The sequence below is a fragment of the Taudactylus pleione genome, unplaced genomic scaffold (assembly GCF_031769625.1).
Source record: "Taudactylus pleione unplaced genomic scaffold, aTauple2 ptg000101l, whole genome shotgun sequence".
NCBI classification, from domain to species: Eukaryota; Metazoa; Chordata; class Amphibia; order Anura; family Myobatrachidae; genus Taudactylus; species Taudactylus pleione.
The window spans coordinates 1,335,916-1,363,436 of NW_028284503.1; the positions used below are offsets into that span (position 1 = coordinate 1,335,916).

The 27,521-nt window shown below is 50.1% G+C and overlaps 1 protein-coding gene across 2 annotated transcripts in view; it reads right to left on the bottom strand.

The window, feature by feature from the left end:
- LOC148525693 (zinc finger CCCH-type antiviral protein 1-like) overlaps positions 1–27,521 on the bottom strand; it is a 50,266-nt gene that overhangs the window by 9,961 nt on the left and 12,784 nt on the right. Inside the window, exons 3-10 of one of the 2 annotated variants that reach the window (XM_088470605.1) lie at positions 23,864–24,221; positions 22,297–23,529; positions 11,695–11,757; positions 11,085–11,208; positions 8,416–8,578; positions 7,763–7,883; positions 7,150–7,246; positions 2,796–4,295 (exon numbers count right to left, since the gene is read on the bottom strand). In XM_088470605.1, coding sequence (XP_088326731.1) covers positions 4,241–4,295; positions 7,150–7,246; positions 7,763–7,883; positions 8,416–8,578; positions 11,085–11,208; positions 11,695–11,757; positions 22,297–23,529; positions 23,864–24,221 — 2,214 coding nt within the window. In that variant the 3' untranslated portion in view covers positions 2,796–4,240. Of the gene's footprint in view, positions 1–2,795; positions 4,296–7,149; positions 7,247–7,762; positions 7,884–8,415; positions 8,579–11,084; positions 11,209–11,694; positions 11,758–22,296; positions 23,530–23,863; positions 24,222–27,521 lie in introns of those variants that run through there. The other variant, XM_088470603.1, reaches the window with a different exon arrangement.

Sequence of the window (27,521 nt, forward strand, 5' to 3'; positions counted from 1 at the left end):
ACCTAATATAAGGAGTGCTGGGAAATGTATTGCTGGTGTAACCTTAATGTAACAAACTGCATTCAAATACAAGAGGCTATAACAGGAACAGATGTACATTGCATTTAACTATTACCAAGTGACTTTTTATTCATTCATTATTTATTTTATGATTTTATACACCGAGCAATCATGTACTGTATATGCTATTCTATATATGTTTATTGAGGTGAAATTGCTCAGGTTCATTGTGGAACCTTTTAATTATTACAAATCCATATTCAATTCAAATTTTGTAAAACACAATCCATTCTAATTAATTAGCATATAAATGCGTTTATAGCGCTGTTATTGTCTTTTACCTGCAATTTGTCTGCATAAAATACAGAGCTTTTATTACATGAATCTGTCCACAATTTATCCTCATTAACACCGCAGACGGACACAGGATAAGGACAGGCGAGGCTGATAGCGAGGGTGCCGGTATGAGACGGCCCTGCTTCCGAGAGCTTACAGTCTAGACCAGTGGTTCCCAAACTTTTTCACTTCACTGCACCCTTAGGCCCGTATTCAATTAGCTGCGAAAAGTCCCGGCCTTTTCACATGCTGGACTTTCGCCGTCATCGCTGGTTTTCCAATGCGAAAAAGTATCAAGCGCGTCACTTATCCCTGCATTCAATTAGAAAGCTGCTAAAAAACGGCACCTGGCGAATTCGGAACCAGCGAAAAGTCCTGTCAAAAATGGGGATAACAGTCTGTAGCCCCCTGAAAAGCTGCACTAACATAGGGGATCACTATAGGGGTGTACTAGTACCGTTAATAAAGCTAATCTGGGTGTTTTTTTAATTTTTGCTCCAAAAGCTTGCTATAAGCATCTTTGCATAAGTGGTGAAGAATGGTATTAAGCAATATTTTTTCCTTAAAATAAGTAGTCCCAGCAAATATGGGGTACATGAAAATGGGGGCGAGCATATTTTAAAGTTGCTAAAGTGAAGATTTAAAAAACGTAAAAAATCCACCTGCCGCAAGCACCTGCAATTTTAAAAACACCTGGGGCATACTTGGGGACCCCCCTGGAGTCTATTTAGCTAGTTTTTAAGTTTGTCCCCCAACTTTGTTTTTTTTTTTCACCCCCAAAATAAAAGTACTTTTTTTCGGGTTGTGCTTAATTTTCTTTGAAACTTGTTTTGACATAGTTTACCTTTGGGGGGCTGTCCCAAGGGTTCAGGGGGTTCCCGCAAGTTTGCACCCCAAAATCCCAATTGTGCACTTTTTTTTTTTAAAGCTTTCATAGGCAAAACTTTTTCGCCTATTCCAATGCATTGACTTTCCGCACCGCCGAAAAAGTCTTTAGAATTGAATACGGGGCAGCAGCACAGCGTGGGGCCAGGTATGTGTGTAAATGGCCGTGGGCTGCTTAGAGTGGCAGCGCACAGCCCAACCAGCTTGCTAGCCGAGCTGTCAAACCATCCACCCGCGGCACCACTGCATAAGCACCGCAGCTCCCTGCATAAGCACCACAGCTCTCTGCATAAGCACCGTAGCTCCCTGCATAAGCACCGCAGCTCCCTGCATAAGCACCGCAGCTCCCTGCATAAGCACCGCAGCTCCCTGCATAAGCACCGTAGCACCCCTGCATAAGCACCGCAGCTCTCTGCATAAGCACCGTAGCTCCCTGCATAAGCACCGCAGCTCCCTGCATAAGCACCGCAGCTCCCTGCATAAGCACCGCAGCTCCCTGCATAAGCACCGCAGCTCCCTGCATAAGCACCACAGCTCTCTACATAAGCACCGCAGCACCCCTGCATAAGCACCGCAGCTCCCTGCATAAGCACCGCAGCTCCCTGCATAAGCACCACAGCTCTCTGCATAAGCACCGCGGCACCCCTGCATAAGCACCACAGCACTCCTGCATAAGCACCGCAGCACCCCTGCATAAGCACCGCAGCACCCCTGCATAAGCACCGCAGCACCCCTGCATAAGCACCACAGCTCTCTGCATAAGCACCGCGGCTCCCTGCATAAGCACCGCGGCACCCCTGCATAAGCACCGCGGCACCCCTGCATAAGCACCGCGGCACCCCTGCATAAGCACCGTGGCACCCCTGCATAAGCACCGCGGCACCCCTAGGAGCCGCAGCGCACACTTTGTGAACCGCTGGTCTAGACAAAGCTGGCATTAATCTCGCCAGTGTTAAAGGACATTCCTATACCAAAATGGATCTCTCTAATCCCAATATGTTAAAGATGAAGCAGTCGCTGCCCGCACTGCGCCTATCCTTTTAAGTCCCTCCCCCTATTTGAATTACACAAATTTACAGCTTGAATCAATGAAAGGGAACAACTTTTACATATGGTACAATAACAGTAACACAATAACAGTAACACAATAACACAATAAGATTTAGCCAAGAAAAGAGTTTTCTTATCAATACAGGTTATTTTCTCTTACAGAAGTTACATACCAGGAGATAAAGCTATACACCATGGACATTATAGTACCATTATCTACTGTGTGCACAGAAAATAACATACTAGATTAGATGTGATCCCTTAGTCATTTAAATCATTTCTTACAGAAACAAGTACAGATATTGTTATCAACACACAGTAATTAATTTAACTAATTAAGGATATTGAGACTTAGGGGTATATTTACTCAAGTGCGAGTTTATGGAAGTGGAGATGTTGCCCATAGCAACCAATCAAATTCTACTTATCATTTATCTAGCACCTTCTAGAAGATAATACCTAGAATCTGATTGGTTGCTATGGGCAACATCTCTATGTCTACAAACCAGCACCTTAGTAAATATCCCCCTTACTATCACATGCCCATCTTTTGAGCCTCTCCCAGCTAATCTACAGCAATACTATTAGCATTATTACTATTAGAGAGCATTTATACAGCACCAGCATATTCTGTAGGTGTTTACAATTGGGAACAGGCACATTAATAAAACCAGACTGGGTATTATCAGGGGTAGGAGGGCCCTGCTCGCAAGCTTAGAACGTATCAAACAATAGGGGGAATTAGATAATTGAGGTTTAGTGCCAGACACCGCATACTGGTCCGGCCAGATTGGCGCATGCGACTTATACAGAATATAATAAACTATACAAGAAAGAAAAAGGAGAAAAACCAAACAAAGATCACGTCACCATGACACGTTTCTGTCCCTAGAATTCATCTCACTGCAATTTCTACTTCTGCTGTAATGCGCTCAGCACGATCGTTAATATCCCATTGTGATTTATACCATTCTGTTCTGCAGGCCATGGGCCTAATGTCAGACCACACAGCAACGATCTCCTCTAATGTGCCCCCAGCTTCACTGCTAAACGTCTGTAGTGCTCTGCATAATTATATAACGTGTACAATAGTCCTGGGGATTAACTCAGCAAGAAACCAATATCTGTTTCATTCACTCTCATAGGTCTGTAACGCTACCGTTGGGGATGTAATAACATGCTTCATTTCAGGGTAATAACATTCAGGGTAATAAGATGCTTAGTTTCAGGAGGAATATGTCTAAAACAGCAGCTTTCTGGCCAGTTTATTGGTAGCCATAGAAAACATCTCTACAAATAAGAGAATTCCTAGCAAATGCTTTTTGCTTGCAACAATTCCTGACGTCCTATATGCACGTTTGTGTTATAAAGTGCAGCATTTATATTGGTCTCCGCAGAGATCTAACAATCACAAAGTCCACAGCGGGGCGAGTTGCACGGTTCACAAAGCAAATTAAGCGAGAATTTAATTGTAGAAAGTGTGACGTAATATCATTTGCAGCCCGTCTGTGGTGTCTCCCAGGATTCCGCACACTGTCAGCATTTTTCCTTTGGAAAAGGAGGAGGTAGAGTACAGGCAACAGTCTAATGATGGGCAACCATGTCATTGTAGTGGCAAATCCTCTTGTCATGTAGCTGTAGACAGCCTTATAGGCAGCAAAGACCATAAGTGGAGACAGGTTTGAGACTTGATTGTGTTTCCCGAATTACAGTACTTCGTACCACTGTTAGAGAAGGCCTCTCCGTCAGAAGAGAGAGGGTTCCAGACAATCTATACTGGCAGGGAGGACGGAGAGGAATTAGTGTCAGCTGTGCCCAGATCTGGATGAAGGACGTGTGACTTCTTGTACGGTGATGCATGGAGCCAGGTATGAAATCCTTGCCCACTTCTCAGCTGGATGAGTGGTCAGCAGCACCCAATCCATGACTGTCATGGGGGGTCCCAAGGGGGACTTCTTCTGGGACACCATCACACATATTCATTCACCTGGCGGGATTGATGGACAAGGTAGTGAGATCTGGACCTGTAAATGGAAAACCTTAATAAATTTGATGTGCGTCTTGCAGTATGTCATAACCAGTTTATCAGTCAGTTGAAGGTCAAAGACAAACAAGGGAGCAATGGGGTGGTGATGTCAGTGGCATTGGTCATCCAATGGGCTCCTGTTGTTGGTGGGCCCCATGCTCATGAGTGGAATTGTGAGGGCATCAGGCCATGTAAGATCAATTCCTGCAGATACCATTTTGTCTCTTTACTTGACCGGATGCCTGTGGACTTTAAGGACTATGCAATTTCAGAGCGACTTTCATGCTTACCGTGACATTGGGCCTGATTTAACTTTAGATGCTGGACTGATTTGGTCACATCTGTCCAATGGTTGCTTTACTGCGCATGCGCCGGAGCCGCAGGTGCACATGTGCCGTGATGGTGCTGAAGCTCCAGACGCAGTGTGTGGGAAGCCGCTACCTTTTTGACAGGCTGCAGGCATTTGAGCGGTGGCAAGGGGGCGCATTTCAGAAAACAGAGGCGTGTCGCGACCACCGGTGATTATCAGTGCAATTTTACCCAAGGTGCAATTCTCTACACCAAATGGTGAGCATACCACTTGTTGGATAATGGTTTCACTTATATTACACAGTAAACATTTCTTTTCTTTTTCTGTACCCACAAAACACTCTACAATTAGTGGATGGAACTCATACACCTAGCGTCAATACGATATACAGCTTGAGTCGCCCAGTGTGACTGGGCCGCACCAAGAGAGGAACAGCGCCGTCTTTTTCTTTAAATTTGTGGTCAGCCTGAGTCTGGAATCCTTGTCCAGTTCCCTTATTTCTGCCTCTACCCAGTCTCCTAAACTGTCCTCATCTCTTCAGCCTCCTGAAAGAATTGGGGGCATATTTACTGTCAGCGACCTCACCAATTGTTTTAAAAGGGCAATCGGAATAAATGCTAAACCAGTCAACATAATAGAATGTCGAACAATTTCACTCCCAACGATATACAAAAAAGCAGATAGATCTATCTGCTGGTAAATGGTAAAATCTTGTGACCGTGGACAGCATTCAGAGGCTTAAAGGGAGCTGGGCTGCATATCCGGATATTCTCCCATCTATACTCTTTAAGGACACCAAATCTGGTGCTAACCACGGTACGGTTTAAACCTCTTATAATTCTGGATAAACTCTTTGAAAAACTGTGAATGTGGCAGTATTTGTATCGCATACTGTCTTTTTATTAATATTTTTATCTTTTGTTCTGTATATGCTCTAATTCTAAGTGGTCTTAGAATAAGTGAGACTTAGCTATATATGATAGCAGAAAGTCTGAATTTTATGTCTATTTGTAAGTGTATATGTCATTAAATTTTGAAAAATTACTACACTATATAGTCTCTTTTCTCCCCCTCTTTTTTATATATATAGTTGTGAGTGAAATTGTTCGACAAGCAACAGAATTTGGGACTGACATCCAATATATAATATATATATGAAATAAGAAAGACTGTAAAGAACTTTATTGTGTTATATTTGAGGATATGAAACAACTAATTAGCGCCGGGTATATGTGACCAAACAAATTTTTTTTTGCATTGTGTGATTTCCTTTAGCTGTTCTTGGTGAGGACAGCGGGTCACGTGTGGTGGCTGCTCTATATTAGGTTGCGCCCGTGTTTTTTTCCAACAAAAATCTATAATAGAATGTCGACAAACCATCCCTGATTGTCTAGTGGTGACTTACTTGGTCCCATAGCAGTGGCACCTTCAGCGGTGGTATCCGGGTCACCGCGGTCACGTTCATGTGAGAACAGTACTCCTATCCCCCTAACCCTCTCACTAGTGCCTAGCCCCCTTTTATGCAGCCTAACCCTAAATCGCCCCCCACCTCTGTACCCTATCCCTAACCTCCAGCTAGTGCCTAACTCTCCTACCCGCAGCCTAACATTAATGTCTACATTCTGAGAATGCCGCCATTTTACACAGCGACATTTCAGTTGTGGACACTGTGAACATGCAGACATTTGGGGGATGTCGACGTCTCCAGTCACTGCAAAGTATAATCCCTGATGTCTCCAAATCAGATTTTCAGTAACAAATAAAACAGAAGACGGAAAATAAGTCGGAAGCCTCAGGACACCTGTCCTGCGCATGCCATGGTCCTTGTTCCCGGGGATTACCCAACTACTTCTTCACTAAAACTTTGATGCCACAATCAGGAATTTGGGGCAATTGCTTATAACGTCTGATCACACATAAGAAGGGCCCCCAATGTGGCCATCTTATAGGAAGGATAAATAGGCTTCTCACAGGGTCGCTGGGTCTTTCACTCAGCAAATCCAGTGACTTACCTCAATACAGATGACCACCTCATCTGTATCTCTGTATAACAACGTCTACTACAGACTACAACAACGACAAATCCCACCAGAAAGAGAATCCATAGATTCTCACAGTACCTGAACATGTGCAGTAAGGACAGATAAGATGTAGATAGCTCTGGAGGTAAGCAGGACCACAAATAGGGATTTCAAAAGGCCCTTTTACCTCTTTTGTGGTTTCCGGGGTACACCCAGGAAGGGCCCAGTTCTACTTATCCCTCCTATTCCAGGTAGTTGCATCCCACTTCTACAGACACCACACATAAGAGAATGTATCTGATTAATCATCATCACTTTGGCAAATACTTTCTTACAGAAACAAGTAGTGATGTCATCATCATGGATACAAAGTTCCCTGTAACTCCTAGTGGTTGGTCTACTAAGTCTTGCCTCTACAAGGTATATTCTGTTGGAACCAACAGTTCCCAACTCCTATGTTTCATATGTTCAATACTCGGGTGGTGCAATAACCCCCAGTGATAGATCTATAATCCCATTACCTTCCTTTCAGCATCTTCACATCTTCAAAACTCAGGAATTTGGGTCTCCGGCAGACCTCCTTCTCTGTCCGATAGACGATGTTCCTCTGCTTCATTTCTAAAAGGAGAGAAGGTCATTAAAGGCCAAACCCATATCTCTCCATCCCTGAAATGTGGAAGTCCCACCCTTCCCCTGCGCTACTGGGGTCCCTGAGTAATCGGTGGAGGCCCCACTTTATAGAGACAACTGTATTAAGGGAGCTCCCACCACACTGTAAGCCTGATACAGAGCCGCACGCGATAGTACGAAAGTTGGTCCGTCTAAAGATGCAAAAATCAGTATTTCAGTGCCTACGGACGCTAACAGTGGGCGTCTGTGTCCTTGCAGATTCGGACGCAGAGATGTACACCAGACTAAGGCTTTGTAGCGGCATTAGGATATAATGGCAGATGGGCGACCGCCAATAGACGCAGCTGCGGCCATGTCTGTGCCCACCTATGAATCAGGCCTCGTATACAAGAGGCCTCCAACTTGCCCATCGGGAAATAATTCTATAACGGATCCATTTAACTTGCAACAATTCCTGACCAGATGGTTGGGACGTATCTACTGCACCTAGGGTGGTCCCGGTACCTCGGAAGTTGATCTCGTAATGCTGCTGCCCAGCGGTGAATGGGATACGTGCGGTGGGATCGGAGAGGTAGATGCTTTCTAGGTCTGCACACAATATAGTTGAACTCACGTTTTTTATGTTCTAGGAAAACAGAGACAGATGTGAGACATGTATATTGTAGCTCATCAGCCACACTCACCCCAAAGCTAGAGGGAGACATCCAGCACCTACATACAATGGAGGCAGCCATATTGGAGGCTTGGCCGGAGTGCAGCCTAGTGCTTGGATAGACTGGGCTTTCATGAAAAGGTGTTAGATCCACGGCATCCTCTACCGTGCGTAGGTGACGGGTCTACATTAACCATGACAGGGGGACCCCATGCTCTGAGCTTCCCAGTTATAAGGCAACTGCCCAAATGGTCATAGACTGAAGATAATTGCAACCTCAGGCTGTTCAAACACCCCCACTCCCAATACAAACACTGCTCCATGGCAATAAGTGGCTCAGAAATGCATATTTTATGCAGAAACCCCCCCCCCCCCAAAAAGCAGATGTACATCCAACTCTACATGAGGCTTAGTGGAAAATATCTATAAGAAGATGTGATTATGTCCGCAGTCGGCCATGTTATCCGATCGGAACAATGACCATAGATTCCCAGGGCCAGCTTACAGATTGTCCATACTGCGTCCAGGTGCCATATTCATCCTTCCAGTACCACATCCACTCGGTGGTCATAACGTATTCCGAGGGTTTTGTGACCGATGATGGGGTGGAGAGCCGACGGACGGGGCTTGTTCCAGATTTCATGGTCTCAAAGTCAACCAATGGAATCCTGCGAAACAAGAGGGAGAGGAGTTACCTGCTACAGTCACAGCATTCCCCTTACTGGATACAGATCATTAATTAATAAATGAATTATAGCAGGGAAACACTATCCCATAGCTCCCAACATTTATAAAGGCAAAATAGGGACAAGACCAGCCCCGCCCAAAAACTGCCCTACTCCTCCCTCACAGGGTCTCCTTCGCACCCAATATGGGCACCGTCAGGAAATACGCAATACTGGGCCTGAAGTAGAAATGCGCGCTATTGCATCCGTGACGTTTTTTGCCGCAGCGCGTCTGTGCCTTTATGCAAATGCTGTGGCTGATGGTTTTTGTGTAGAGACGCCAACTAGCTGTGGCGGTAATGCGCAGGTCTGCGTACTAAGGACGCACCATGAGAGATTGTACCAGCCCTATGGAGGTGCAGAATCTCTGAACATGGCCGTCTGTGTCAGCGCAACTGCGGCAAAAGACGCCGTCACCAATAGTCGACACGCCCGCGTCTGGCTAGCCACCGCCGTTACCACCCAAAAATGCCCACTGAAATTGCCTCTCTCTGCATCCAAATTTGTCGTACTTCTTTCAGCAGCGACCATCAGGGCATATCCGCAGTGCGGCGCAGTCGCGCAGCCTAAAAATAGTGCCCGCTTGCGTTGCACATCTGCGACAGGTCCACGGTCACAACCTGGCAATCATATTGGTTTAACATTGAATCCATTTGTAAAATGTGAAACATTGTGGCGTTATTTCTGCACAAGAGAAAACGTTAAAGGGTGAGATCGTTATTGTGTAACACGTAGCGACAGGTTCCCCTGCGTGATACATGGCAGTCTGTACGCTGCTCTCTTTCTGCTTCCACCGTCCTTCTATAATCAGCAGAACTGGTTATTTTCATTGCTCACATATAGAGCATAAATAAAATTATCTGCACCATTTACCTGTAATATGTCAGCCTGCGTTACAGAGGTGGTACTGTAATTATTTTCTATGACCCGGGCATCAATAAAGGGTTCAAGTCTGTCGCATCTGAAGTAAATACAATATACATGCAACCCCTCTACCTATGGGAAATCATGGCTGTTACATGAACACCATAGATAGGGATTTGGCTTTGGTACATCACTCACAGGTATGCAGAGGGCCTGATTCAGAGGCGTTCACTCTAGCGTCTGTTGCCGGAGTCGCGGGTGCGATAATATGCAAATGCTAGTATCAGCTCTCCCCTTGTGTTCTACCGTGCGCCGGGATGTACAAGCCCAGAGACGCCCTATTTCACTGCCTGTGCACTGGCTCTGGATACTCCGTCATGTGCACCATCACGTGCACCACCGTCGCACCATCACGTGCACCACCGTTGCACCATCAAGTGCACCTTTGCGTGCAATATCAACACTTGCACCTGCCAAAGGTGCGGAGTCTCCGTCGGACCATGGCCTTTTGGGGCAGCGACGGTGTGTCTGGGAACGCAGCCACTGTTACTGACACGCCCATGAGATGGTTTCACCTCTCCGTTTCCGATACCAGTAAACCCATAGGCAACAGCGCATTTGTGCGCACACTCAGGGTAACACATGTGTCGTCTGGGTTTTCAGAATATTTTGTGCATACACAGTAGTAAATAGTCCCTCAACTATGTGAGGAATCAGCATTGCATGCAGTTAGTGCGCCCCTCTGAATCAGGCTGATGCGGCGGCCTCAAAAAACACGCAAGTAAACTCAGCTTTCGAGGTGAATCAGCCAGAGGCTCGCAAATGCTGGCGTCCGCCATCGTGACCGTGCGTCTACACCAGCCCGCAGGCACCCGCAAGTGATACGGTAACGAACAGGTGCATCTGTGTCTCCTGACGCTCTCAGCCGCAATTACAAGACAAACGCCAGGCTGCACTCGGACAGAGTATGTCCAGCCCCTTCCTTCCCCTGTTCCGTGCGATTGTTCAAATCTGCATACGGACGCACGCTTTTTTGGGGGGAGGGGGGGGGGGTTTGCAAGCAAGAGCAATACACATCTGCGCATTTTCCGTGAAACCAAAAAGGCCAAACGCCAAAATCAGCCCCAGAATGTTTTCAAAATCAAACAATGAGAATATTTTATATTTCTGGTTAGAGCGGCGTCAGCCGTCTGTAACGCGGCTGTTTGACAAGTCGCGGTGGCAGGAAATCGTAGCAGCAGGTTGTAAGGGAATAATATTGCGCTTTACCCCTAATGTACCCGTATCCCAGTACTCCTGGGGTTTTTAGCTACTGTTTGCGGATTTTTTTGTTTTCCCTATAATTCCCCTTTAAACGTCAATTTTCATGAAATCTATCTCCTCCCAGTAGATGTGAGTCCAACACAATGTTATCCATAGTTACTGAGATGGCTACTAATGGCCTCCGCACACCGACACGTTACTAATGCCCTGCGCACACCGACCAATGAGCATCTCCGTAATAAGCCCCACACACATGTGGACAGTACAGTCGCCAGCCGCGGGCACCATAACGTAGCCAACAGGCTGTGATTTGGGATCCTACCTGGTAACCTTAGGGTCGCAGTAGGCCTTCTCAACATTCTCCATATTGGAAACATCTTCCCAATCTCCTCCGTTGAAGACTTGCCAGCGGTATGGTAAGTAGAAGTGCATATCCGGGCAGTTACCTGCGGGCAGAGGACACCTGACGTTATACGGGACGCTAACCAGTAGCCACCGCTAGAACAGGTGATGTGTAATAGCAAATCTAAGGTCACATATCACAGAGGATGTGTAATAGGAAGAGTCATTATATAACCCGTAACGAGATAATAATAGAATGAATATAAAAAAAACACCCCAGAATGCTTTTTATATTATTTATATAAAAATATGTTGATATACGAGTTATATTGCTATAACGGGGTTCAGGAATCTCATATTTGCTTCACATTACAGCCTAAGGAGAATAAGGGCAGATTTACTAAGAGATGGTCATTTCAATGCTGCCGTCTGTCCATGGTTCTGGTATTTAAAAAAACAATAATATTAATGCAAGTTGCGCCTGGTTTTGCATTCAATATTTTTGCCGTTTTAATCCCATTGAAAAACCGCTGCTTAGTAAATACACTACAAAGTCTCTCTGCTGATGTGTTAGGCTCCTCAGCACTTACCTCCCAGCTTGCAGTACATCCAGATATTGGACAGACAGATATCGGGGGCTTTTCCAGGCGTCGCTGAGATAAAATAAAAATACATTGTATAATTAGCAGCTTCCATGTGAGGAGCGGCCGCGTTACAGCTGACACTTCATATATGTGGCGCCAAGTTAAACATATAACGCTTAGGGCAGTGGTTCACAAACTTTCCCTGTTCGAGGCACCCTTAGGGTCTCCATAATTTTTTGAAGGCACCCCTAAGCCAATATGATTACAGAGCATTCCCATTTTTTAAATAGTTAGGTCAAAATAACATAGTAAGCATTTAAAAAAAGAGAAAAAGAGCTATTCTTACCCATTGCCCTCTCCGTCTCTCTCCCATTGCTCCCTTCATTTTTCTCCCATTGCTCCGTTCATTTTTCTCCCATTGCCCCCTCCGTCTCACGCTCTCTCCCATTGCCCCCTCCGTCTCTCTCTCTCCCATTGCCCACTCCGTCTCTCTCTCTCCCATTGCCCACTCCGTCTCTCTCTCTCCCATTGCCCACTCCGTCTCTCTCTCTCCCATTGCCCCCTCCGTCTCTCTCTCTCTCCCATTGCCCCCTCCGTCTTTCTCCCATTGCCCACTCCGTCTCTCTCTCTCCCATTGGCCCCTCCGTCTCTCTCTCTCTCCCATTGCCCCCTCCGTTTTTCTCCCCTTGCACTCTCCGTCTTTCTCCCTTTGGCCCCTCCATGTCTCTCCATTTGGCCCCTCCATGTTTCTATCCCTTTGACCCCTCCAGGTCTATCCCTTTGCCCCCCTCCATGTCTCTCTCTACTGCCACCCTCCACCCTCCATGTCTCTCCCACTGCCACCCTTCATGTCTCTCTCACTGCCACCCTCCATGTCTATCTATTTGTCTCCTCCATGTCTCTCCATTTGCGCCTCTCCATACCCCCCCACTTACCTTTACTTGTGATCGTCAGCGCCGTTCTGCAGCATCGCTCCTCAGATCCCTTCCTGTCTGATATCCCACAATGCACTGCGTTGTAGGACCCCATCCAGAAACAGGCAGCCGCAGGATTCACTATCTGATGCTTTACAGTGACAGCTCTCCCCGGCTCATCGCAACTCCTGCTGCACTCTACTCCTCACCGCCAACCCCGCTCCCACCCATGCCAAATTATATATATATTTTACACAGACACACACACAAAAAGAGAAAACACCCGGCCCATGCTGGTTACAAAATATCCTCCTGAAAAAGGCGCCCTTCTCTGTCCGCTAGAATCGAACGCGAAAGCTGGCCTACACGCACAAGATTCTCTCATGAATGCAATGTTCGCTTGCCAGTTAAGTCCCCAAAGCGCCCATTTCACGGATAGTGTGGTCCATCTATGGATTGCTCAGTCCATACACACTAGTTTGTCTAATTCAGTGAGAGGGAGCTATGGAGGGGGGCAGTGAGAGAGCTATGGAGAGGGCAGTGAGAGAGCTATGGAGAGGGCAGTGAGAGAGCTATGGAGAGCGCAGTGAGAGAGCTATGGAGAGGGCAGTGAGAGAGCTATGGAGAGGGCAGTGAGAGAGCTATGGAGAGGGCAGTGAGAGAGCTATGGAGGGGGCAGTGAGAGAGCTATGGAGGAGGGCAGTGAGAGAGCTATGGAGGGGGCAGTGAGAGAGAGCTATGGAGGGGGGCAGTGAGAAAGAGCTATGGAGGGGGGCAGTGAGAAAGAGCTATGGAGGGGGGGGGGCAGTGAGAGAGAGCTATGGAGGGGGGCAGTGAGAAAGAGCTATGGAGGGGGGGCAGTGAGAAAGAGCTATGGAGGGGGGCAGTGAGAGAGAGCTATGGAGGGGGGCAGTGAGAGAGAGCTATGGAGGGGGGGCAGTGAGAGAGAGCTATGGAGGGGGGGCAGTGAGAGAGAGCTATGGAGGGGGGGCAGTGAGAGAGAGCTATGGAGGGGGGCAGTGAGAGAGAGCTATGGAGGGGGGCAGTGAGAGAGAGCTATGGAGGGGGGCAGTGAGAGAGAGCTATGGAGGGGGGCAGTGAGAGAGAGCTATGGAGGGGGGCAGTGAGAGAGAGCTATGGAGGGGGGCAGTGAGAGAGAGCTATGGAGGGGGGCAGTGAGAGAGAGCTATGGAGGGGGGCAGTGAGAGAGAGCTATGGAGGGGGGGCAGTGAGAGAGAGCTATGGAGGGGGGGCAGTGAGAGAGAGCTATGGAGGGAGCAGTGAGAGAGAGCTATGGAGGGAGCAGTGAGAGAGAGCTATGGAGGGGGGCAGTGAGAGAGAGCTATGGAGGGGGGGCAGTGAGAAAGAGCTATGGAGGGGGGCAGTGAGAGAGAGCTATGGAGGGGGGCAGTGAGAGAGAGCTATGGAGGGGGGGCAGTGAGAGAGAGCTATGGAGGGGGGGCAGTGAGAGAGAGCTATGGAGGGGGGCAGTGAGAGAGAGCTATGGAGGGGGGCAGTGAGAGAGAGCTATGGAGGGGGGCAGTGAGAGAGAGCTATGGAGGGGGGCAGTGAGAGAGAGCTATGGAGGGGGGCAGTGAGAGAGAGCTATGGAGGGGGGCAGTGAGAGAGAGCTATGGAGGGGGGCAGTGAGAGAGAGCTATGGAGGGGGGCAGTGAGAGAGAGCTATGGAGGGGGGGCAGTGAGAGAGAGCTATGGAGGGGGGGCAGTGAGAGAGAGCTATAAAGGGGGGGCAGTGAGAGAGAGCTATGGAGGGAGCAGTGAGAGAGCTATGGAGGGGGGCAGTGAGAGAGAGCTATGGAGGGGGGCAGTGAGAGAGAGCTATGGAGGGGGGCAGTGAGAGAGAGCTATGGAGGGCGGCAGTGAGAGAGAGCTATGGAGGGGGGCAGTGAGAGAGAGCTATGGAGGGCGGCAGTGAGAGAGAGCTATGGAGGGGGGCAGTGAGAGAGAGCTATGGAGGGGGGCAGTGAGAGAGAGCTATGGAGGGGGGCAGTGAGAGAGAGCTAAGGAGGGGGCAGTGAGAGAGAGCTATGGAGGGGGGCAGTGAGAGAGAGCTACGGATGAGGCCAGTGAGAGAGAGCTACGGATGAGGCCAGTGAGAGAGAGCTACGGATGAGGCCAGTGAGAGAGAGCTACGGATGAGGCCAGTGAGAGGGGTATATTTACAAAAATTAGAGTTTTTATAAGTGGAAATGTTGCCCATAGCAACCAATCAGATTCTACTTAACATTTAACAAGCACCTTCTGCGAGATAATAGCTAGAATCTGTTGGTTGCTACGGAGGGAGGCTAGTGAGAGAGCGCTATGGAGGGAGGCCAGTGAGAGAGTGCTATGGAGGGAGGCCAGTGTGAGAGCGCTATGGAGGGGGGCCAGTGAGAGAGAGCTATGGAGGGGGGCCAGTGAGAGACAGTGAGAGCTATGGAGAGGCAGTGAGAGCTATGGAGAGGCAGTGAGAGCTATGGAGAGGCAGCGAGAGCTATGGAGAGACAGTGAGAGCTATGGAGAGGCAGTGAGAGCTATGGAAAGACAATGAGAGCTATGGAGAGGCAGTGAGAGCTATGGAGAGGCAGTGAGAGCTATGGAGAGACAGTGAGAGCTATGGAGGGGCAGTGAGAGCTATGGAGAGGCGGTGGGTGTGATATGGAGAGGCGGTGGGAGTGATATGGAGGGGTAGTTAGAGATATGAAGGGGGCAATAAGAGAGATATGGAGGGGCAGTGAAAGAGATATGGGGGGAGGCAGTGAGGGATATGGAGGGGCAGTGAAAGCGATATGGGGGGAGGAAGTGAGGGACATGGAGGGGCAGTGAAAGCGATATGGGGAGGCAGTGAGGGACACGGAGGGGCAGTGAAAGAGATATGGGGGGAGGCAGTGAGGGATATGGAGAGGCAGTGAAAGAGATATGGGAGGAGGCAGAGAGGGATATGGAGGGGCAGTGAAAGATATGGGGGGGAGGCAGTGAGGGATATGGAGGGGCAGTGAAAGAGATATGGGGGGAGGCAGTGAGGGATATGGAGGGGCAGTGAAAGAGATATGGGGGAGGCAGTGAGGGATATGGAGGGGCAGTGAAAGAGATATGGGGGGAGGCAGTGAGGGATATGGAGGGGCAGTGAAAGAGATATGGGGGGAGGCAGTGAGGGATATGGAGGGGCAGTGAAAGATATGGGGGGGAGGCAGTGAGGGATATGGAGGGGCAGTGAAAGATATGGGGGGGGAGGCAGTGAGGGATATGGAGGGGCAGTGAAAGAGATATGGGGGGAGGCAGTGAGGGATATGGAGAGGCAGTGAAAGATATGGGGGGAGGCAGTGAGGGATATGGAGAGGCAGTGAAAGAGATACGGGGGGAGGCAGTGAGGGATATGGAGAGGCAGTGAAAGATATGGGGGGGAGGCAGTGAGGGATATGGGGGGAGGCAGTGAGGCATATGGTGGGGCAGTGAAAGAGATATGGGGGGAGGCAGTGAGGGACATGGAGAGGCAGTGAAAGATATGGGGGGGAGGCAGTGAGGGACATGGAGGGGCAGTGAAAGAGATATGGGGGGAGGCAGTGAGGGATATGGAGGGGCAGTGAAAGAAATATGGGGGGAGGCAGTGAGGGATATGGAGGGGCAGTGAAAGAGATATGGGGGGGAGGCAGTGAGGGATATGGAGGGGCAGTGAAAGATAAGGGGGGGAGGCAGTGAGGGATATGGAGGGGCAGTGAAAGAGATATGGGGGGGAGGCAGTGAGGGATATGGAGGGGCAGTGAGAGATATGGGGAGGAGGCAGTGAGGGATATGGAGGGGCAGTGAAAGAGATATGGGGGGGGAGGCAGTGAGGGATATGGAGGGGCAGTGAAAGCGATATGGGGGAGGAAGTGAGGGACATGGAGGGGCAGTGAAAGTGATATGGGGGAGGCAGTGAGGGACACGGAGGGGCAGTGAAAGAGATATGGGGCGAGGCAGTGAGGGATATGGAGAGGCAGTGAAAGAGATATGGGAGGAGGCAGTGAGGGATATGGAGGGGCAGTGAAAGATATGGGGGGGAGGCAGTGAGGGATATGGAGGGGCAGTGAAAGAGATATGGGGGGAGGCAGTGTGGGATATGGAGAGGCAGTGAAAGATATTGGGGGAGGCAGTGAGGGATATGGAGGGGCAGTGAAAGAGATATGGGGGTGGCAGTGAGGGATATGGAGGGGCAGTGAAAGATATGGGGGAGAGGCAGTGAGGGATATGGAGGGGCAGTGAAAGAGATATGGGGGGAGGCAGTGAGGGATATGGAGAGGCAGTGAAAGAGATATGGGGGGAGGCAGTGAGGGATATGGAGAGGCAGTGAAAGAGATATGGGGGGAGGCAGTGAGGGATATGGAGGGGCAGTGAAAGATATGGGGGAGAGGCAGTGAGGGATATGGAGGGGAAGTGAAAGAGATATGGGGGGAGGCAGTGAGGGATATGGAGAGGCAGTGAAAGAGATATGGGGGGAGGCAGTGAGGGATATGGAGAGGCAGTTAAAGATATAGGGGGAGGCAGTGAGGGATATGGAGAGGCAGTGAAAGAGATATGGGGGGGAGGCAGTGAGGGATATGGAGAGGCAGTGAAAGATATTGGGGGGAGGCAGCGAGGGACATGGAGGGGCAGTGAAAGAGATATTGGGAGGCAGTGAGGGATATGGAGAGGCAGTGAAAGAGATATGGGGGGAGGCAGTGAGGGATATGGAGAGGCAGTGAAAGATATGGGGGGAGGCAGTGATGGATATGGAGAGGCAGTGAAAGAGATATGGGGGGGAGGCAGTGAGGGATATGGAGGGGCAGTGAAAGATATGGGGGGAGGCAGTGAGGGACATGGAGAGGCAGTGAAAGATATGGGGGGGAGGCAGTGAGGGATATGGAGGGGCAGTGAAAGATATGGGGGGGAGGCAGTGAGGGATATGGAGGGGCAGTGAAAGATATGGGGGGGAGGCAGTGAGGGACACGGAGGGGCAGTGAAAGAGATATGGGGGGAGGCAGTGAGGGATATGGAGGGGCAGTGAAAGATATGGGGGGAGGCAGTGAGGGACATGGAGAGGCAGTGAAAGATATGGGGGGGAGGCAGTGAGGGATATGGAGGGGCAGTGAAAGATATGGGGGGGAGGCAGTGAAAGAGATATGGGGGGGAGGCAGTGAGGGATATGGAGGGGCAGTGAAAGCGATATGGGGGGAGGAAGTGAGGGACATGGAGGGGCAGTGAAAGCGATATGGGGGAGGCAGTGAGGGACACGGAGGGGTAGTGAAAGAGATATGGGGGGAGGCAGTGAGGGATATGGAGAGGCAGTGAAAGAGATATGGGAGGAGGCAGTGAGGGATATGGAGGGGCAGTGAAAGATATGGGGGGGAGGCAGTGAGGGATATGGAGGGGCAGTGAAAGAGATATGGGGGGAGGCAGTGAGGGATATGGAGGGGCAGTGAAAGAGATATGGGGGAGGCAGTGAGGGATATGGAGGGGCAGTGAAAGAGATATGGGGGGAGGCAGTGAGGGATATGGAGGGGCAGTGAAAGAGATATGGGGGGAGGCAGTGAGGGATATGGAGGGGCAGTGAAAGATATGGGGGGGAGGCAGTGAGGGATATGGAGGGGCAGTGAAAGATATGGGGGGGAGGCAGTGAGGGATATGGAGGGGCAGTGAAAGAGATATGGGGGGAGGCAGTGAGGGATATGGAGAGGCAGTGAAAGATATGGGGGGAGGCAGTGAGGGATATGGAGAGGCAGTGAAAGAGATACGGGGGGGAGGCAGTGAGGGACATGGAGAGGCAGTGAAAGATATGGGGGGGAGGCAGTGAGGGATATGGGGGGAGGCAGTGCGGCATATGGTGGGGCAGTGAAAGAGATATGGGGGGAGGCAGTGAGGGACATGGAGAGGCAGTGAAATATATGGGGGGGAGGCAGTGAGGGACATGGAGGGGCAGTGAAAGAGATATGGGGGGAGGCAGTGAGGGATATGGAGGGGCAGTGAAAGAGATATGGGGGGAGGCAGTGAGGGATATGGAGGGGCAGTGAAAGAGATATGGGGGGGAGGCAGTGAGGGATATGGAGGGGCAGTGAAAGATAAGGGGGGGAGGCAGTGAGGGATATGGAGGGGCAGTGAAAGAGATATGGGGGGGAGGCAGTGAGGGATATGGAGGGGCAGTGAAAGATATGGGGAGGAGGCAGTGAGGGATATGGAGGGGCAGTGAAAGAGATATGGGGGGGAGGCAGTGAGGGACATGGAGGGGCAGTGAAAGCGATATGGGGGGAGGAAGTGAGGGACATGGAGGGGCAGTGAAAGCGATATGGGGGAGGCAGTGAGGTACACGGAAGGGCAGTGAAAGAGATATGGGGGGAGGCAGTGAGGGATATGGAGAGGCAGTGAAAGAGATATGGGAGGAGGCAGTGAGGGATATGGAAGGGCAGTGAAAGATATGGGGCGGAGGCAGTGAGGGATATGGAGGGGCAGTGAAAGAGATATGGGGGGAGGCAGTGAGGGATATGGAGGGGCAGTGAAAGAGATATGGGGGAGGCAGTGAGGGATATGGAGGGGCAGTGAAAGAGATATGGGGGGAGGCAGTGAGGGATATGGAGGGGCAGTGAAAGATATGGGGGGAGGCAGTGAGGGATATGGAGGGGCAGTGAAAGAGATATGGGGGGAGGCAGTGTGGGATATGGAGAGGCAGTGAAAGATATTGGGGGAGGCAGTGAGGGATATGGAGGGGCAGTGAAAGAGATATGGGGGAGGCAGTGAGGGATATGGAGGGGCAGTGAAAGATATGGGGGAGAGGCAGTGAGGGATATGGAGGGGCAGTGAAAGAGATATGGGGGGAGGCAGTGAGGGATATGGAGAGGCAGTGAAAGAGATATGGGGGGAGGCAGTGAGGGATATGGAGAGGCAGTGAAAGAGATATGGGGGGAGGCAGTGAGGGATATGGAGGGGCAGTGAAAGATATGGGGGAGAGGCAGTGAGGGATATGGAGGGGCAGTGAAAGAGATTTTGGGGGGGCAGTGAGGGATATGGAGAGGCAGTGAAAGAGATATGGGGGGAGGCAGTGAGGGATATGGAGAGGCAGTTAAAGATATAGGGGGAGGCAGTGAGGGATATGGAGAGGCAGTGAAAGAGATATGGGGGGGAGGCAGTGAGGGATATGGAGAGGCAGTGAAAGATATGGGGGGGAGGCAGTGAGGGATATGGGGGGGAGGCAGTGAGGGATATGGAGGGGCAGTGAAAGCGATATGGGGGAGGCAGCGAGGGACATGGAGAGGCAGTGAAAGATATTGGGGGGAGGCAGCGAGGGACATGGAGGGGCAGTGAAAGAGATATTGGGAGGCAGTGAGGGATATGGAGAGGCAGTGAAAGAGATATGGGGGGAGGCAGTGAGGGATATGGAGAGGCAGAGAAAGATATGGGGGGAGGCAGTGATGGATATGGAGAGGCAGTGAAAGATATGGGGGGGGAGGCAGTGAGGGATATGGAGGGGTAGTGAAAGATATGGGGAGGAGGCAGTGAGGGATATGGAGGGGCAGTGAAAGAGATATGGGGGGGAGGCAGTGAGGGATATGGAGGGGCAGTGAAAGATATGGGGGGAGGCAGTGAGGGACATGGAGAGGCAGTGAAAGAGATATGGGGGGAGGCAGTGAGGGATATGGAGGGGCAGTGAAAGAGATATGGAGGGGCAGTGAAAGAGATATGGGGGGAGGCAGTGAGGGATATGGAGGGGCAGTGAAAGAGATATGGGGGGAGGCAGTGAGGGATATGGAGGGGCAGTGAAAGAGATATGGGGGGAGGCAGTGAGGGATATGGAGGGGCAGTGAAAGAGATATGGGGGGAGGCAGTGAGGGATATGGAGGGCAGTGAAAAAGATATGGGGGGAGGCAGTGATGGATATGGAGAGGCAGTGAAAGATATGGGGGGGAAGGCAGTGAGGGATATGGAGAGGCAGTGAAAGATATGGGGGGGAGGCAGTGAGGGATATGGGGGGAGGCAGTGAGGGATATGGAGGGGCAGTGAAAGAGATATGGGGGGAGGCAGTGAGGGACATGGAGAGGCAGTGAAAGATATGGGGGGGAGGCAGCGAGGGACATGGAGGGGCAGTGATAGAGATATGGGGAGGCAGTGAGGGACATGGAGGGGCAGTGAAAGAGATATGGGGGGAGACAGTGAGGGATATGGAGGGGCAGTGAAAGATATCGGGGGAGGCAGTGAGGGATATGGAGGGGCAGTGAAAAAGATATGGGGGGGAGGCAGTGAGGGATATGGAGGGGCAGTGAAAGATATGGTGGGGAGGCAGTGAGGCATATGGAGGGGCAGTGAAAGAGATATGGGGGGGAGGCAGTGAGGGATATGGAGGGGTAGTGAAAGATATGGGGAGGAGGCAGTGAGGGATATGGAGGGGCAGTGAAAGAGATATGGGGGGGAGGCAGTGAGGGATATGGAGGGGCAGTGAAAGATATGGGGGGAGGCAGTGAGGGACATGGAGAGGCAGTGAAAGAGATATGGGGGGAGGCAGTGAGGGATATGGAGGAGCAGTGAAAGAGATATGGGGGAGGCAGTGAGGGACATGGAGAGGCAGTGAGGGATATGGAGAGGCAGTGAACGAGATATGGGGGGGAGGCAGTGAGGGATATGGAGGGGCAGTGAAAGAGATATGGGGGGAGGCAGTGAGGGATATGGAGAGGCAGTGAAAGATATGGGGGGAGGCAGTGAGGGATATGGAGAGGCAGTGAAAGAGATATGGGGGGAGGCAGTGAGGGATATGGAGAGGCAGTGAAAGAGATATGGGGGGGAGGCAGTGAGGGATATGGAGGGGCAGTGAAAGAGATATGGGGGGAGGCAGTGAGGGATATGGAGGGGCAGTGAAAGATATGGGGGGAGGCAGTGAGGGATATGGAGGGGCAGTGAAAGAGATATGGGGGGAGGCAGTGAGGGATATGGAGGGGCAGTGAAAGAGATATGGGGGGAGGCAGTGAGGGATATGGAGGGGCAGTTGGATTTGGAGAGACAGTGAGATATGAAGGGATAGTGAGAGATACGGCGGGAGGGGCAATAACCTCTGCACACTAATGTATTATGTTGGCTGGTGACCAGTAGAGATGACTATGGCATTTTATAATGAAATATAAAACGAAAGTCTTCTTATAGCGATGTGTCCGGGTAATATCATCAGATCCTAACAGAGATGTGACGCAGGCGAATATCTAACAATGCAAGAAAAAGTGTCAGTGTACACTAGTGTGCTACATCCGTGTGACACTACGCCGGTACTGTAGGACGGGGGAGAATGAGTAGGGGCAGTGGTGGCGGACATTACTGGGAGGCAGGCGGGGGAAGGGTGCCAAACTGATTCTTTGCTCCAGGTGAGAGAGAGCCTAGCTTCGCCCCTGTGTCTGTGCCCCCCTTGTGTTATATCATAACTAACTTCTGAGCAGTCTCCTATGACTCAGGGCACCTGTCCTGGCTCTCCTTTCCTCATCAGGTCAAGGGGAGCCCCCTATTCTCAATGAACGACCAGTGCTTCTAGATCACAAACACAGGGGCATACATACATACCCATATATATATATATATATATATATATATATATATATATACATATACACACACACACACAGTAACCATTCATGGTTTGTATTTTAATAGATCTCAGCCCTATTAAAACAACCTCACCCTGCCACAGAGACTGGACACAAGAGCTTACATTTGCTGGATGACGTAGGTCTATCTGGGGACGTTTTGTCAACCGGCTGAGGTTTGGGAACTTCATCTGCTGATCTGGTGCTGGAAGATTGGTTGAGGTCAAGTCTTGACACTGGTTTTACGCTGGCGAGGGCATTGCGTGGATGTTGGTCAGCTCCCCCAGATAGCCTGGATAAGTGATTAATATAGACACTTGACACGTGTATACTGCTGATACCACCAATGGGATATATTGCTGCCTCAGCAGGTGCTGTAATAGTAGATAAAGAACGAGCTGGTACAGGTGGGGGGCCGGTTGGCCTCGCGCTCAGGTCACTAGACACTTTACTGTATATTGAATTTGCTCCTGTAAGCGGTGTTGGCTGATTTGAGGTCAATCCAACTGAAGATGTTGGTGGAACACTGGATGGTCCAAGTGGTTGACTGGATCTTTGAAGCGGATCAGTTGGTGCACTTATTACTTTGTTGGATGCAACAGGTGATATGTGCTCCGCTCTGGTCTGCGCTGCGTTAGGTAAAGTAGTATTCGGTTGAAAAGGACGCGCCGTTGGCGTGTAGTAGGATGCTGCAGTTAATTTGGACTGTGCGTCTGATTTATACAACTCCCCAAGGAGTGTTGTGGCGAATGTAGGTGTTACTGGAGATGATGTTGGCCTGTTTAGTCTGTACTGTGTCAAGGGCTGGGCAATGGGTGATGCACTTGACGTTGCAGAGATTGGCGTAATTACCAGCTTAGTAGATCCTGCGAGCGCTGTTGGGTGAGGAGTATATATACCATCTCTTATAGATGTGACCGTTTTTAAACCGGATTCACCAGCAGAGGAATAATTTGAGTTCAGTCCACCAGAAGATGTTGGTGGAACATGGGATGTTCTGATTGGCTGACTGGATCCTATAAGTGGAGCGATTGGTGCAATCATTGCTTTGTTTGATCTAACAGATGATATTTGCTCTACACGAGTTTGCGCTGCATTAGGTATAGTAGTATCGGACTGCACAGGACGCGCTTTGGGCGGGTTGGATGATGCTGCAGATAATTTGGGTCGTCTGTCTGATCCCACTTGTGTGTTGCCAGATCCCGATGTATCGGGTAAGAACCAGTCTTCCATTAACTTGTCTAGCTCAGTTTTCTGATGTCCACCATTGTCTTCGCCATCATCATCATCATCTTCAGACCCACAACGATGACTCTCAGATGCTGGTCGGCTGCTAGATCTCCCCCGAACCTGGGACCCTGAATGAATTTGTGAATAGCATTAGATCATCATAGAAGGAACCAAAATGCCAATTCTGTATAAAATAGGGAATTATCTAACGTAAATGAAAAACAAGGTTGCAATAGAAAAACAAACAAACATGGTTTAAAATAAATTATATTAGATGAGCTTAGAATAATTTTTCAAGTTTATCCAGTTAGTTGCAAACTTAGAAATAATTCTAATCTTCCAAACCCCCTTTCAGCACAAATCACCTTCAGCACCAGAAATTAATAATTATACAGTAAAGTTGGTCATTTGCAGCGACCATAACAATATATTTATTTATGATATAATTTATTAGCCAGATACCTGGTCCTTCCGTCTCTCTTTCTCGACTCTTGTCCTGCGATACGCCCCGAGATCGATTTCTGCCTCTAGATTTGGCCCGTCCCCTGCCTCTGCCCCTCGGGCCTCGCGTCGCCTCCCTTCTCGTGTCTGTGCCTGCTTCCTGGTGCCGCTGTCCGTGTTTGAGTACGCAGAGCATCTGAAAGTTCTGCACGGCCTCGATAGGTATATTCTGCAGCAGATCTGGGATCACCTCCAGTAGATGGTGCGACCTTCTGCAAACATGGCGGTTACATTCTCCTCGCGTGAAATAGCCGCAGACGTGCATCCGTGTACACGCATTTCCTTGGTCACAGGTGTCGTTCAGGTATTTCCAACAGACCTGCGGAGAAAAGGGTCAGTGATACAGTGATCCGCCCCACACCTCTGCCCCACACCTCTGCCCCACACGGGACCTGTAAGGGGTACGTTAGTATTTTGAGCAAAACAATTATATATTTATAGTTTGCTGCACATAAATGTCTGGGCTTAAGAATATCCACTATATACTGTATTCTATTCTTACTGCTCCGTCTCACATTGTACATACTAATATTTATTACACTCGCTGCAGTAACAGGAGAGATTATTAGCTGTACATGTTATGCAGCGATGGGATGTGATCAGTGATGGATTACGGCTATCTGGGGCCCCGTGCTCGGCACATGCCAGGGGCCCCGTCCCCACATACACATATTAAACGTGAATTAAAATAAACACAATGTGGCGCATCATGTACCAGCCACGCCTGGTGCTACCCCATGTACCCCACTGCTCACTCTCGGTCCTTGATGACACATTATGCCCCCACTCCCCCCCATGTCACATATACCCCCCACTCTCTCTCACCTGGACGGGACGCATCAAAGGCAATAATGAGGTCAAACCTTCCAAAAATGCCGTTTTCAAAGTTCTGGCCGCATTTCCCATATGCACCAAGTTGTGGAGAGCGAAACGTTCCGGCGCTTGGACCCGGTATAGATGGCGTTGCCTAATAGAAGCCTTTCGGAGACTTCCCAGAGAAGGATCCAATAGGATCCTCCCAGGGTCCCCTGCGGCTCACGCTGGTCGATGGCTGCACATGCGTAGTAGGACCCAGAGGGACTTCTGGGTAATAAACTGGGAAGTCCACACACCGCAAAGGAGAGATCTTATATAGAGACCTTATATCTTCATGCATCCGAAATGCGCTGCTTGATGCATCCAGGCCCCTGGTCACAGATCCGCCACTTACCTACCCATTGTCATATATGCACCACACCTGCCTCCCCTTCTCACTAATGCCCCCAATCTCCCATTGTCATATATGCACCACACCTGCCTCCATTCTCACTAATGCCCCCAATCTCCCATTGTCATATATGCACCACACCTGCCTCTCTTCTCACTAATACCCCCAATCTCCCATTGTCACTAATGCCCCCAATCTCCCATTGTCACTAATGCCCACAATCTCCCATTGTCATATATGCACCGCACCTGCCTCTCCTTCTCACTAATGCCCCGAATCTCCCATTGTCATATATGCACCACACCTGCCTCTCTTCTCACTAATACCCCCAATCTCCCATTGTCACTAATGCCCCCAATCTCCCATTGTCACTAATGCCCACAATCTCCCATTGTCATATATGCACCGCACCTGCCTCCCCTTCTCACTAATACCCCCCATCTCCCACTGTCATATATGCACCACACCTGCCTCCCCTTCTCACTAATGCCCCCATCTCCCACTGTCATATATGCACCACACCTGCCTCCCCTTCTCACTAATGCCCCCAATCTCCCATTGTCATATATGCACCACACCTGCCTCTCTTCTCATTAATACCCCCAATCTCCCATTGTCACTAATGCCCCCAATCTCCCATTGTCACTAATGCCCACAATCTCCCATTGTCATATATGCACCGCACCTGCCTCCCCTTCTCACTAATGCCCCCAATCTCCCATTGTCATATATGCACCACACCTGCCTCTCTACTCACTAATACCCCCAATCTCCCATTGTCACTAATGCCCCCAATCTCCCATTGTCACTAATGCCCACAATCTCCCATTGTCATATATGCACCGCACCTGCCTCCCCTTCTCACTAATACCCCCCATCTCCCACTGTCATATATGCACCACACCTGCCTCCCCTTCTCACTAATGCCCCCATTCTCCCATTGTCACTAATGCCCCCAATCTCCCATTGTCACTAATGGCCCCCATCTCCCATTGTCATATATGCACCACACCTGCCTCCCCTTCTCACTAATGCCCCCCATCTCCCATTGTCATATATGCACCACACCTGCCTCCCCTTCTCACTAATGCCCCCCATCTCCCATTGTCATATATGCACCACACCTGCCTCCCCTTCTCACTAATGCCCCCAATCTCCCATTGTCACTAATGGCCCCCATCTCCCATTGTCATATATGCACCACACCTGCCTCCCCTTCTCACTAATGCCCCCAATCTCCCATTGTCACTAATGCCCCCAATCTCCCATTGCCACTAATACCCCCCAATCTCCCACTGTCATATATGCACCGCACCTGCCTCCCCTTCTCACTAATACCCCCAATCTCCCATTGTCATATATGCACCGCACCAGCCTCCCCTTCTCACTAATACCCCCCATCTCCCACTGTCATATATGCACCACACCTGCCTCCCCTTCTCACTAATACCCCCCATCTCCCATTGTCATATATGCACCACACCTGCCTCCCCTTCTCACTAATACCCCCAATCTCCCATTGTCATATATGCACGACACCTGCCTCCCCTTCTCACTAATGCCCCCAATCTCCCACTGTCATATATGCACCGCACCTGCCTCCCCTTCTCACTAATGCCCCCAATCTCCCATTGTCATATAGGCACCACACCTGCCTCCCCTTCTCACTAATACCCCCAATCTCCCATTGTCATATATGCACCGCACCTGCCTCCCCTTCTCACTAATACCCCCTATCTCCCATTGTCATATATGCACCGCACCTGCCTCCCCTTCTCACTAATACCCCCAATCTCCCATTGTCATATATGCACCACACCTGCCTCCCCTTCTCACTAATGCCCCCAATCTCCCATTGTCATATAGGCACCACACCTGCCTCCCCTTCTCACTAATGCCCCCAATCTCCCACTGTCATATATGCACCGCACCTGCCTCCCCTTCTCACTAATGCCCCCAATCTCCCACTGTCATATATGCACCTCACCTGCCTCCCCTTCTCACTAATGCCCCCAATCTCCCATTGTCATATAGGCACCACACCTGCCTCCCCTTCTCACTAATACCCCCAATCTCCCATTGTCATATATGCACCGCACCTGCCTCCCCTTCTCACTAATACCCCCTATCTCCCATTGTCATATATGCACCGCACCTGCCTCCCCTTCTCACTAATACCCCCAATCTCCCATTGTCATATATGCACCACACCTGCCTCCCCTTCTCACTAATGCCCCCAATCTCCCATTGTCATATAGGCACCACACCTGCCTCCCCTTCTCACTAATGCCCCCAATCTCCCACTGTCATATATGCACCGCACCTGCCTCCCCTTCTCACTAATGCCCCCAATCTCCCACTGTCATATATGCACCGCACCTGCCTCCCCTTCTCACTAATGCCCCCAATCTC